The sequence below is a fragment of the Cyprinus carpio genome, chromosome A9, assembly GCF_018340385.1.
Source record: "Cyprinus carpio isolate SPL01 chromosome A9, ASM1834038v1, whole genome shotgun sequence".
Lineage (NCBI taxonomy): Eukaryota > Metazoa > Chordata > Actinopteri > Cypriniformes > Cyprinidae > Cyprinus > Cyprinus carpio.
The window spans coordinates 18,186,372-18,199,927 of record NC_056580.1 but is presented as its reverse complement, the minus strand read 5'-3'; the positions used below and the strand labels follow the sequence as shown (position 1 = coordinate 18,199,927).

Sequence of the window (13,556 nt, the reverse complement as noted above, 5' to 3'; positions counted from 1 at the left end):
CGTTAAGCGTTTTCACGTTAAGTGTTTTAGAATGTCCCGTGTGCGTCAGGTGCAGGCGCCATCGAACAGCGGAAACAAAATACTCTGTACTTTTTGGTCATAGCTCATTCGAAGCAAAGTCTTTACTTTTATTTTAGGATGCTCTTTTTCTCATCTCTGTTTCCTTTCGAGAACTCGTTTGTAGCCCGCCGTGCCACACAAAAAAGAACCAAATTCAGCTGCATGTGTCACTTTTTTTATTTGGTTTGTTAATCTGCTAATTATTGAAGTTAAATATATAACAGGTGTCCATTCCTTTTATGATATAGACTATAATTTAATAAAAACAGATTTTGTTATATTTAGCTTAATTTAATTTTTGTTGCTCGTCCTCTGCATTCTTTCTCTTTTCTGATGACCCGCAGCTCTCTCCTTTAGCTTACTGTTAGTGGCACCAGTCCAGGTGTTTCTTCAGTTGTTCATGCTATTTCTCCCTGTTGAGTTCGCTGTTGCACATCGATTGCACCTCACTATGCATTTTGCCCTTTTCTCTGATATACGGGAGTATGTTCGTCTCACAAATGTAGTATCTGCAGTCATCTCAACCATCGAATTACAGCAACAGGAAATACAAACTATTTTCCCCACAGAATTTATTATCTGGTGCTGTTTGCGGTGTTTGTAAATTCACCACTTAATTTTGAGTTAAAATATATTGTTGTAACTTGTGTTACTGAGATTGTAACGAGTAATAATATTACCCAAATTTTATTAGTAATGCATTATATTACTGCGTTAGAGAAAAATGTTATATACTACTGTAATATCGTTACATTTGTAATGCGTTACAGCCAACACTGTTTGTTTTGCATTTCCTTCTCTTGAGTGCGTGTTATGATCTGTGAAATTCAGTGACTTGTTTTCTTTATCAATGTAGCTGGTACATTTTTGCAATTGGGTATATTCTGGACTCTGAGACAGCATTAGTTGCTAATGCAGTAGTCTAAGGATTGAATTAATGCAAATAATTAATTATCTATTGTGAATTATGCCATCTTTTTCATCTTAAATAACTCATTCATCAGCATAAACAATATTTGAAATATTAAATCAATGCCAGTTGCATTTAATAAAGTGAGTCAGATCTTCACATAGTTTTTAAGCTATCCATTTATTAAATCATGTTTGTGGCTATAGATCGATAGTTTTTAAGCTATCCATTTAATAAATCATGTCCGTGGCTAATGTGAGATCTGTGCAGCATAGCTGATCAGAGGCTCTGAAATCCCAGGAGATTTCTGGGCAGATGTCTTGGGAGAGCAAGTGCTTCAGCCACTGAAGTATCTGTCTCTCTAGCAAAGAAGAACCACCAGTTTGTGAAGACAATCGGCACGCAACTAAACAAACCTGAGCATGTCACACCTCTGATGTCATTACCTGTGCACCAGCTGTATGTGTGAATAGTGAATAATGACAGACCTTGTGGTGTGAGATGCTGTGTTACATGCAGCTATTTATTAAAAACAAATCTGTAATGACCTTATATGTATTGAGAGAATATATGGAATATCTGTACGTAAAAAACAACAACAACAAAAAATAATAATAAAAAAATAAAGTTTGGGGTAAGATATTTTAACGTTTAAAGTTTTTTATGCTCACCCAGGGTGCATTTATTTGATCAGAAATAACAGTAAAAACAGTAATATTGCTATTTTCCCCCTATTTTAATATACTTTTTGTCACATGATCCTTCATAAATTAATCTAATATGCTGATTGAAAACAGTTGTGCTGCTCATTTATTTATTTTTTATTTTTATTTTTTAATTTGTTTTTGTTTTGTGGAAACCATGATACATTTATTTTAAATAGAAATTAATTAGTCACATTAGAAATTTGAAAAGAGTTATAAATTTCTTTAATGATTTTATTTCTTAAACCATAAATTAAAAATCATAATGGGACTATTTAAAATTAACTTGTGAAAGTTTAAAGAAATGCTTAAAAGAGACCAGTAACATGAATGAAAATATATGGGCATGTTATGCATCCACTACCTCAATATAAAAGACTCCTAGCTCCTGTTTTTGGTTTGTCATTTTTATTTACTCTATTTTTGTGTGCTTTTCCACTAGAGACATAGTTTGATAGCTCTTATTACATATATTTTTTGTACCACTTCTTCTAGGTATTTAGGGCACTCACTTGTTAGGCGATGCCTGGCAGGATAAATACTCTTAAGTGCTCACACTTCTGTTTGCTGAATTTTGCCTGCTCTGTTGCTAACAGCTGCCACAATCTTTCATTAAACTGGCGGACCAGCTGCCACTCACCTGTGGACTTCCATTTACAGCCTGTATCTTATCACCTGCCTCTGTTTCTAGGGAGAGAACTCCTATGTTAAAGACCGCTGGTGCATGTTTGATGGCTTTATGGTGGTCTTCCTCTGGGTCTCTCTTGTGCTTCAGGTAAGGAGATTATTTCCCAAATAAATTGTTCCTTTCAAATTAAAAAGAACTGAGCTCAATAGGGAACTCCGCTCATCCACTTGTTCATCTGAATGGTCTCAAGTGTTTGAAATAGCAGAGATTGTGGACCAAATGTCACCCTGGGGAATGTTACGCATACCGAGGGCCCTCATTATGATCCGAGCCTTCCGAATCTACTTCCGATTTGAACTGCCGCGTACCCGCATAACCAACATTCTCAAGTAAGAGCCCCACAAGCGCAAAGAATTTGAGAAATGTCAACTTGTTTTCATATCAGCCACTTAAAATTTACTTCCTTTCAGGCGATCAGGGGAGCAGATCTGGAGTGTGTCCATTTTTTTGCTATTCTTTCTGCTCCTGTATGGAATCCTGGGGGTTCAGATGTTTGGAACCTTCAATCATCACTGCGTCACCAATGATACACAGAAAGGGTAAGCAAGTTTTCACTATTCTCTTTAAACTATGGAGCCTGTTGTTACCACAGAATAAAAAATTAAACTGATGACTTGATATCTCATAATTCTGACTTTTTTTTCACTGAATTGTTAGATATAAATTCCTTTAGATAACATCTCACAATTCTGCATTTATATCTCACAGTTCTGACTTTTTTTCTCAGAATTATGAGTTTACATCTCGAGGTTCTGTTTTTTGTTTCCTCCACAAAATATAAAATAAAAAAGGTAATTGCAACTTTTCAATCTAATTTTAGTTTATTTCTTCATATTAAGTTTATTTTTGCTGTTTTTATATCTCTCAGTTCTGACAATTGTGAGGAAAAAATGTAAGAATTGTGAGATACAAACTCACAATTGAGAGAAAAAGGTCTGAATTGTGAGATAAAAACTTATCCCATGGCAGAAACAAGCTTCTATTTTAAATCCAATAAAACCAGCTGTCTTAGATTTAACTTAATAGCCCAAGAAGTTAAGAACTTCTCTTTTTTGGTGAGCTTTATCACACTCCTTGTGGTTTATTATCCCTGGGATGAATCAGGGGATTTAACATTATGCTGCAGTTTTTCCTGGCATCAACGCGAGATAAGAAGTATGTGCCTGTTGCTGTACACCTCCCACACACATCTGTTCTTTGGAATATAAATCCCATCAGCAGCTGTAAATGGTATTTATAACAGATAATAATTTTCATCATGTAAAGTAACACAGTCACAGCCTCATAAACACTAAACAGTAAGAACAGCCACATTATATGATATGTTTGTCTGAATTTCTCATTTCACATGGAGGTGCTTGATAAGCCAACAGAAATTTATGGCTAAAAATGAACAGTAAATCTTGCTGGAACACTCGCACGCATCCCAACTTAAGGGTGTGACGAAAGCAGGATTGAGAGCCGTCTTAATGCAGTGTGTGCATGGAGCTGTGGAGGTGGTTCTCTTTTAAAACCCAGGCCTATTTAATATTCCCTTGCAAATGAGTGGCGTGTCAGAGCCGGCTATAAAACAAAGAGTCTAAACCATCAGCAGCAGAGGAGTGTGCTGGGCACTAATCACAATAATTAACGTTTCCTGTGTTGCCTGGGTGTCGTGCACATGCTCTGCTCTTTTCAGCAGCCTGGCATCCGTCTATGTGCATGAGAGAAAAGAGCTCCTATATTGCAAGTCAGGATATCTCACCCTGACCCTGCACTGACATTCAACATATTATCATTTAAAAGGGTATATGCACAGGCAAAAAAATATTGCCTGCCATATAATATATGTATACGGGCAGGATTTTCATACTTCATACAAGTGGAAGTGTATTTCAGAAAAAAACTCATCGTTGATTATCTTGCAGAATTATAGTTCATGTTCTAGGCACAGAGTAGCAGGGATTTGAATCACACAGGGATTCGATATTATAAATGTGCAAGGGAGTTTACCAGACTTGTGTCTGTTGGGGATACATTTTTAGATTTGATGTCACAACGTTTTATTTTTCAGGTGCTTAAATATGGATGAAAACAGGCCTCATGACCTTGCCAATCATCACCTTGTTCAGAAAATGTCCCACATATTTCTCTCAATCACAGACATAGGCAATAGCATTTTACTGACAGGTGATCAATATGATACAATCTCTTTTTCTGTCTCTATGTCATTTAAGTGTACAATATTTACTAACAAAACATATTTTTTTTAAGTCATAGAGAAAAGAAGAAATATTAATCAAAAGGCATGCCCATTTTCAAATAAAATTAATCATTTATGGTGTTATTAGTATCTTTTGGGTTGTGTGTGTTATCAGTTTCTTCACAGGCATGATCTCTTCAGCAGATTAGTTATCACTGTATAATTAGAGCTATTTTGATTTGCTGTGCCTCTGATTGGTCTTTGTGATACTGCAATCAATGTTCCCTACTCATTTCGGAATCCTTAATAAACAATTTGAAAGTATGTCTGGCTAGCCAATTTGAAAGCAATAATTTTCATTAGAGACATCAAGTGCCTCCTAAAATAACACCTGTGGCCCAAACTAAAGCTGTCTGTGTGTGTTAGAATAGGTATATTTTTACCATCTTTTCAGATATACCATGTGTTTCTAATTAGAATGCTAAATACTGTTTTGTTCACACAATTCAGTTACCAAATAGAGCAGATACAGTCTATAACTTAAGCTATAAACCTAAACATATAAAATCATCTGAGTGCATGAAAGTAGTAGGAGTTTACTTAAATGCAGAAAAAAATAAAAGAACAAAAATGAAATCCTTGAACCTTCAATACATATGTTATTTGTCACTTTAGTAACAAACATTACTCTTAAGAGAAGAGGACTGACTTAAAAAAATCTGTATTTTCCCTCTTGATTTCCAGTAAAATATCTGAACACCCTTAAAACATTAAAGGGGTCATATGATGCTGCTAAAAAGAACATTATTTGGTGTAATGAAATGTGTTTATGCGGTTTAAGGTTCAAAAAACACATTATTTTCCACATACTGTACATTATTGTTTCTCCTCTATGGCCCGCCTTCTGAAACGCATCAATTTTCACAAGGCCCATCATTCTGAAAAGCGAGGTGTGCTCTGATTGGCCAGCTATCCAGTGCGTCGTGATTGGCCGAATACCTCTAGCATGTGACGGAAATGTTACGCCCCTTAACATATTGTGATGCCCTGTCAGGCCGGAGCGACGAGACATTAAACATACAACCCATTATAAACATGATATAATCATGATTTCTAGTCGTGTCCTCTTTTGGAAGGCCAAACAAAGTAGTTTCACTTTCTCAACGAAACAGCGTCACACACCACGGCCTTGAGTGAGTGGAGGCTGGAGGCATAGAGTGATCCGTGGCCTAGAGTGAGTGAAGGCTGGCTTGAGTGAGCAGAGATGGGCAGCTTGAGAACGGCGCGGCTGGTGGATTCTATGAAGGAGTATCCATTGGGCTTGCGGCAACCACATGTGATGACCCCGGGCTGGACTACGCTTCATCCACGGTGAAAGCCGATCCGGCGATCCACAGTGCAAAGTTGATGTATTTCCTCAGCGACCAGCACGGATCAGCTCCAGGCATGACGAAGTGGATATCGTCCTCTTTTGGAAGGCCAAACAAAGTCGTTTTGCTTTCACAGTGAAACACACAGCGTCTATATGACATGGCGGCGGCAGAAACAACAATACTATGAGAATAAAAGGTATGCCTTCTTTCTTTGCGTGAACATCTGGGTGGTGTTATGCAAATCTTCCCACATAGTGACGTAGAGATGCGGGGGCGTGTTAGAACAAGCCGTTTCAGGGGGGTGTGGACGAGTCTTAACTTTTTTAAAGAATATGTCTTTGGATTTGAGACTTTAGTTTTTTCAACTTCACAGATCTTGATCACAGAACACTCCAAAGAGAAAGGAAAAATTGAAATCGCATCATATGACCCCTTTAAAGGGATAGTTCAACTTCAGTTGCTGGTCGCCATTGACTTGCATAGTTTTTTTTTTCCCATACTATAGAAGTCAATGGGGACCAGCAACTAAAGGTGAACTATCACTTTTACATTTATTACATAAATTGAGAGCTTAAATTGCTTGAGACATTAGGACTTGTTTTCAGACAATATATATTAAGTTTATTTTCTGTACCTTTTGGCAAATTGTGTTTAATGCATTTCATGTTTAAAACAAGAAAAAAAAAGTACCAATGAAGATAATTTAATAGATACTTCCTGAATGAAAGTCTTCTCAAATAAATGTTTTATTAGAATCAAGACACAAATACAGTGTGTGCGTCAATGAGAAAAACAGATTTAAACAAAATTGCTTTTCTCTTCTAAACTTGATTTCTTTTAATTGTCTTTTAATTGTGTTCTACATTAAATCTCAACTCAAAACCAGTTTTAGCTGTTGACATTACTAAAATTGGATTTTAAGCATGAATTGCATGGGACTTAGTGTGAAGAGTAAAAATGTCATTATTTTGTTTGTTTTAGAGCAAGATGGGAAATGGGTATTTGTTTTTTTTTTTCTTTTTTTGTGTTCTGGGTTTATTGCTAAAAGTATGAATGTAAGTAATTAGTATTATATAAGATATATAGTATTATATATTATACTTTTTCAATATTTATTTATTTATTTAAACTCCTGTGTCCTGTATAGGGCAATTAGAGTCACACCTGTTAGTAAATATGATTGTCAGTCCCAAAAGCTGATTGTGTAAATGTAGCCAGAGAGAAGCAGTATAAAACTGCTAGTCTGTGAGTAAACACCAGATGGTCTGTTACAAAATAATGGTTAATTTGATCAGATTTAACATTTGATGATGATTCTTTGGAAACACACTCTGGTCTATTTCCAGTAATGTGACATGGAACAGCCTGGCGATTCCTGATACACACTGCTCTCCGAATGGGGAGGGTTATCAGTGTCCGGCGGGGTTTAAGTGTGTGGATCTGGAAGACTTGGGACTCAGCAGACAGGAACTCGGATACAGTGGCTTCAATGAGCTTGGTGAGTCATTGCGATGCTTCACATTTGTCCATCTGCCATGATAAAAATGTTTGTAATTTTGTTTATTTTCTGTGAGTTCTTTATCTCTCTCCAGTTTGCACTGAAAAGATTGTACTGCTGTTGCTAAAAATCGAATATTATGAATCATGAATATCATTGAATTCTTTCCTCAAAGCCAGATTGGACACCCCTGACATACACTAAAATCATTATCCCTGGCCTTTTTACTAGAAAATGTAACTTTTTAAGTTTGGTTTAGTTTTAGTTGTCTGGAAAATTAAAGCATTTTTGCCCTTTGTAATTAATCACAGTGATTAAGAGCAATTATGTCCTTTTTTGACTAAGTGTGACTAATTGTAGCATTGTTGGCTTAAGCGTTTTCAGTTGATGTGTGCATAATGTGCAAGCAGACATACACAAATAAATGCCCTCTGTTGCTGCATTTAGGAAATGTAATATTTTCAGCAAAGCTTATATTTCAAGCATCGTGAAGGCAGCTTCACAAATAGACAAGTTTATTTAAGCACATTAATCTGTACGAAGCAGCATGCCACATTTTTATCGCTCCAAATATCCACTAGAAAGGTACACAGAGCAGTGCCACTAATCTCCAAATAGCCATGAAGGGAGGCTTTTTCCTAGCAGTTTTGAACAGGCTTTCAACCATTGACTTATAGAACATTGAGATCTGCGAAAGGGCCCTTCTTCATCCTCTTTATAGAGTTCAGTACACAGATAAGTCATGTGTAAGTCAACCAGAACCGCCCCTGCATCAGTGATCTGTCATCCATTCATCCGTGTTCACAGTGTGGTTTGCAGCCTGAACAACATTGCCTTTTTAGGGCTTTCAAGATTCAGGGATGCAGAAACATAAAGTATGACTGGGAAAAAGTCCAGTGTCAGGGTTAATATTTTCTTTTTTTCTGTTTTGTTGGACTGCCATTTTCACTGACCCCATGACAAAATTAAGTCCCAAGTTTTTATTTATTTATTTAATCAAGTTAATTATTCAAATGCATCTATTTTAATTACATTAAAAGTCTCCTTTTTGTTGGTTTTAACTGAATTAAATTCATTTAAAACTATTAACTGAGTTATAGGAACACAGTCAAATCTTTTGGAATATTAGTGTTTAAGGACTGCTGAGCTATTGTCTTTTTCTTCTTCTTAGAAATGTAAGTCTTAGTATACTCTCTTAGGTCATTCTGGATGAAATGGGAATATAGTTTATTTTTCCCTTTTGTTAGGCATCTCTGGACACTGTGACTAAGTGATTTTTAATGGGAGTGCTTAGTTTGCCAAGTGAAATTTAATCCAGGTAAAGACTCTGTTAATGTTTATACTGAAGTATGTACTTTATCTTATGTGAATTACATATTGATTTAACACAGTTTTGAGAGAAAGCCAAGTGAAACAGTGTATTTCATTAATATAGGTCCCTGTAAAGTATATGTTGTATGGCTGGTGAAGCTAACCTTTACAGGACTCTGCCAGTGTCCTTGGCCCATTTTGCCCCTGGACCTGGTGGGAAATGGCAGGAAGCAGAACTGAGTGGCATGCTTCCTGCTGGCCTTTGGCGGCCATATCGCAGCACAGCATCATGGGTCACAGTGCAGAGATAACATCACTGAGGGCTTGGAAGTAGAGAGCACCTCATACACTGTCTGGATGAAATAAGTCAATTGTTTATGGTGTATATGCTGTATAAGTAATAGTGTTATTTTAGTATTATTTATATACTACTATAGTATCTATCAATATTTTGAATTTTGAAATAATTGAAGTTTTGTTTGTATATTTATAAAAAGTATATTGAAAACTTGTCTTTAGTAATTTTATTTTTTGATGGTGCCATAATGACATTCATCCCTATTCATTTTTAATTGTATGGAAAAGTCAATGAAATACTTTTTTTTTTTTTTTATAGCTAAACATCTCCTTTTGTATAACACATAGTTTGGAATGGTGTGAGGGTGGCTAAATAACAGAATTACTAAATAATACTGTAAATAACAGCAGACTATTCATTTAAGTACCTTGGGGATTTGTCCACTTTCAGACTTGTATGATTAAAAAGACATAATACAACATAGCCATGAAAGCAATCTGTCCTTGAGTGTGTAGTTCTTCATTTAGCCTAGTTCCTTTGATACACAGATACTGTAACACTCCAGCACAACATGGAACCAAAGAGTACTTCAGAAGTAGGGATAACCATCTCATTCAGCTGTTTGGAGAGAGAAATGCATAGCTGGGTAATAGGAAGCACCTGATGCCAAGACTGTGTTTATGTCTGAATTTTTGTTTGTAAGTGCCCATCCGGACTACTCTGGGGGCACAAGAACATCTCAGACATGGGCTTCTCCCCCTCCTCCTCTCTTCTCATGTCCCCATCATGTCCCTACTTGTCGTCTCCTTTTGCAGGCACCAGTATATTCACTGTATATGAGGCCGCGTCTCAGGAGGGATGGGTCTTCATCATGTATCGAGCCATCGACAGTTTCCCACGCTGGCGCTCATATTTCTACTTCATCACACTCATCTTCTTCCTCGCCTGGCTGGTCAAGGTGGAAAAATCCTTTTCTTCTCACACCAGCGATCTGCAAAACTTAGTCATTATCTGCACATGGCTCCTCCTTCATTTCTAGACATAGAAAAGTGAGGGTTATTCTGGGTGTCTAATATATTGTGTTATATTATATATTGGGCCTTACTTTATTTTTTTATTTTTTTCAGTGCAGTTATTGTGTACATGCACTACCAGTGGGACGTTTGGGGTCAGTAAGCTTCTTAAAGGGCTTTTAAAATATGTCCCTTAGGCTCACCAAAGCTGCATTTGTTTGATCAAAAAGACAGAAATATTGTTATATTTTAAAACGACTGTTTTCATATTATTTTAATATATTTTAAAACATTATTTATTTCTGTGATGGCAAAGCTGAATTTTCAGAAGTCATTAGTCTTCAGAGTCACATGATCCTTCAGAAATCATTATAATATGCAGATTTGGAACATTTCTTATTATTATCAATATTGAAAACAGTTGTGATGATTATTATTTATTTTTTGTGATTCTGTGTTTCTTTTTTCAGGATTCTTTGATGTATAGAAAGTTTGAAATAACTGCATTTATTTTAAATATATTTATTACATTTAATTTGTTTTAAATATTTTTACTATCACTTTTAATCATCCTTGCTGAATAAAAGTATTAATTAATTTTAAAAAATGACCCCAAACTTTTGAAAGGTACTATGGACCTCAGAGGAAAAATAATAATTTTAATTCACATAGGTAAGGAATGTTTAGGGTTCAATGCAAGTTAAGCTCTATTGAAAGAATCTGTGACTATTGATTACAAGACAATGTTATATATTATATATATATGTAAATGTATGTATATACACAGGTGCATCTCAATAAATTAGAATGTCGTGGAAAAGTTAATTTATTTCAGTAATTCAACTCAAATTGTGAAACTCGTGTATTAAATAAATTCAATGCGCACAGACTGAAGTAGTTTAAGTCTTTGGTTCTTTAAATTGTGATGATTTTGGCTCACATTTAACAGAAACCCACTAATTCACTATTTCAACAAATTAGAATAATTCATAAGACCAATAAAAACATTTTTTTTTAGTGAATTGTTGGCCTTCCGGAAATTATGTTCATTTACTGTATATGTACTCAATACTTGGTAGTGGCTCCTTTTGCTTTAATTACTGCCTTAGTTCAGTGTGGCATGGAGGTGATCAGTTTGTGGCACTGCTGAGGTGGTATGGAAGCCCAGGTTTCTTTGACAGTGGCCTTCAGCTCATCTGCATATTTTGGTCTCTTGTTTCTCATTTTCCTCTTGACAATACCCCATAGATTCTCTATGGGGTTCAGTACAGGTGAGTTTGCTGGCCAGTCAAGCACACCAACACCATGGTCATTTAACCAACTTTTGGTGCTTTTGGCAGTGTGGGCAGGTGCCAAATCCTGTTGGAAAATGATATCAGCATCTTTAAAAATCTGGTCAGCAGAAGGAAGCATGAAGTGCTCCAAAATTTCTTTGTAAACGGATGCAGTGACTTTGGTTTTCAAAAAACACAACACCAGCAGATGACATTGCACCCCAAATTATCACAGACGGTGGAAATTTAACACTGGACTTCAAGCAACTTGGGCTATGAGCTTCTCCACCCTTCCTCCAGACTCTCTCCAAACTCATCTGAAAAGAGGACTTTGGACCACTGGGCAACAGATAAGATGCCTCTGATGTTGTCTGTGGTTCAGGAGTGGCTTAACAAGAGGAATACGACAAGTGTAGCCAAATTCCTTGACACATCTGTGTGTGGTGGCTCTTGATACCTTGACCCCAGCCTCAGTCCTTTCCTTGTGAAGTTCACTCAAATTCTTGAATCGATTTTGCTTGACAATCCTCATAAGGCTGCAGTTCTCTCGGTTGGTTGTGCATCTTTTTCTTTCACACTTTTTCCTTCCACTCAACTTTCTGTTAACATGCTTGGATACAGCACTCTGTGAACAGCCAGCTTCTCTGGCAATGAATGTTTGTGGCTTACCCTCCTTGTGAAGGGTGTCAATGATTGTCTTCTGGACAACTGTCAGATCAGCAGTCTTCCCCGTGATTGTGTAGCCTAGTGAACCAAACTGAGAGACCATTTTGAAGGCTCAGGAAACCTTTGCGGGTGTTTTGATTTGATTAGCTGATTGGCATGTCACCATATTCTAATTTGTTGGGTTTTTTGTTAAATGTGAGCCAAAATCATCACAATTATAAGAACCAAATACTTAAGCTACTTCAGTCTGTGTGCACTGAATTTATTTAATACATGAGTTGCACAATTTGAGTTGAATTACTGAAATAAGTGAACTTTTCCATGACATTCTAATTTATTGAGATGCACCTGTACACACACACACACACACACACACACACACACACACACACACACACACACACACACACACACACACACACACACACACACACACACACACATACACATACACACACACACACATATATATATATATATGTAATTTATCATTAACACAGATCTGTGTTCAAATTTTTCACTGTATATGTCAGACATCAAACATAAGCAATCAATCATTTATGGCCCTTCATTAATTAACTTTTTGTGATTTCTTTTACTCACGCTGCCAGAACGTGTTCATCGCTGTGATTATAGAAACATTTGCTGAGATCAGAGTGCAGTTCCAGCAGATGTGGGGGTCCCGGAGCAGCACCACATCAACAGCTACTACACAGGTAAACCAAACACAATTACGCACATGTGCACAAAACAGCAAGCTTTGGTGTATGATTTGTTTCCCACACTTGTTAATCTCTTTCATCAATATGTATGGGCAGATGTAATTAAACCAACTAAAGCAAAAATACTAAAACATTCAATATCAGCATTTATGATTATAAAGCACAGACCAATACACATCAACACAGACATCTGAAGGAATTCTTCCCATAATTCCCTGGAGGCTGTGAGTCTGGCTTCTGTGTCCTTCAACAGGCAGGATACACCCAACAGCAAGCTGTTTTTTAAATAAATTTGGCTGCTTGTCAGGTGGGGGCCTCAAACGGCAAAGAGAGATCTGATTGGGCGGCTGGCAGACTCAAGGGTGAGTCATAGAGGAACACTGCTAAAAAAATGCAACAGACCGAAAGACAGGAAAAGACAGAGTGTTTGTGTGTGTTTGTTTGCAGTTCTGTCATTCAGCCTAAATTTAATGTGACTGATCAACTTAAAGGATAGAGAGAATCAATTAACCCTAAATGCTCTTGCTTTCCTGCCTGCAGTCCTCTCCTGTGGAGAAACCTGTCCTGTTGATTTTATACAACCATCACCTACATAATGTTTGGTGAGAAATTCACACTAACCAAGCTAATGGTGCGAATGCACAGAAAATCTGGAGCGGGGGCGTGGTGTGAAAAGTTGTGTGTAATTGTGTGAACTGAGGCATAGTGTCTCCCTGACTGTGCCATTCACAGTGCCAGAGCCAGTCCTGGAGCAGTGCCTTGAAGGTTGGCATGAGTGAAGCTGCTAACATTTTTGGCAGCAAAAGAGTGACCTGACCACCATTATTCAAGTCTTATGGCTAGAAGGGCCCTCTGGG

General features: G+C 36.9%; 1 protein-coding gene across 4 annotated transcripts in view; it reads left to right on the top strand.

The window, feature by feature from the left end:
- The window catches only part of LOC109096314 (sodium leak channel non-selective protein), a 100,673-nt gene that overhangs the window by 6,630 nt on the left and 80,487 nt on the right, over window positions 1-13,556 (top strand). For all 4 annotated transcript variants that reach the window (XM_042763867.1, XM_042763865.1, XM_042763866.1 and 1 more), the window contains 6 exons: window positions 2,366-2,449; window positions 2,552-2,691; window positions 2,773-2,901; window positions 7,264-7,415; window positions 9,840-9,982; window positions 12,589-12,693. In XM_042763867.1, coding sequence (XP_042619801.1) covers window positions 2,366-2,449; window positions 2,552-2,691; window positions 2,773-2,901; window positions 7,264-7,415; window positions 9,840-9,982; window positions 12,589-12,693 — 753 coding nt within the window. The remainder of the gene's footprint in view (window positions 1-2,365; window positions 2,450-2,551; window positions 2,692-2,772; window positions 2,902-7,263; window positions 7,416-9,839; window positions 9,983-12,588; window positions 12,694-13,556) is intronic.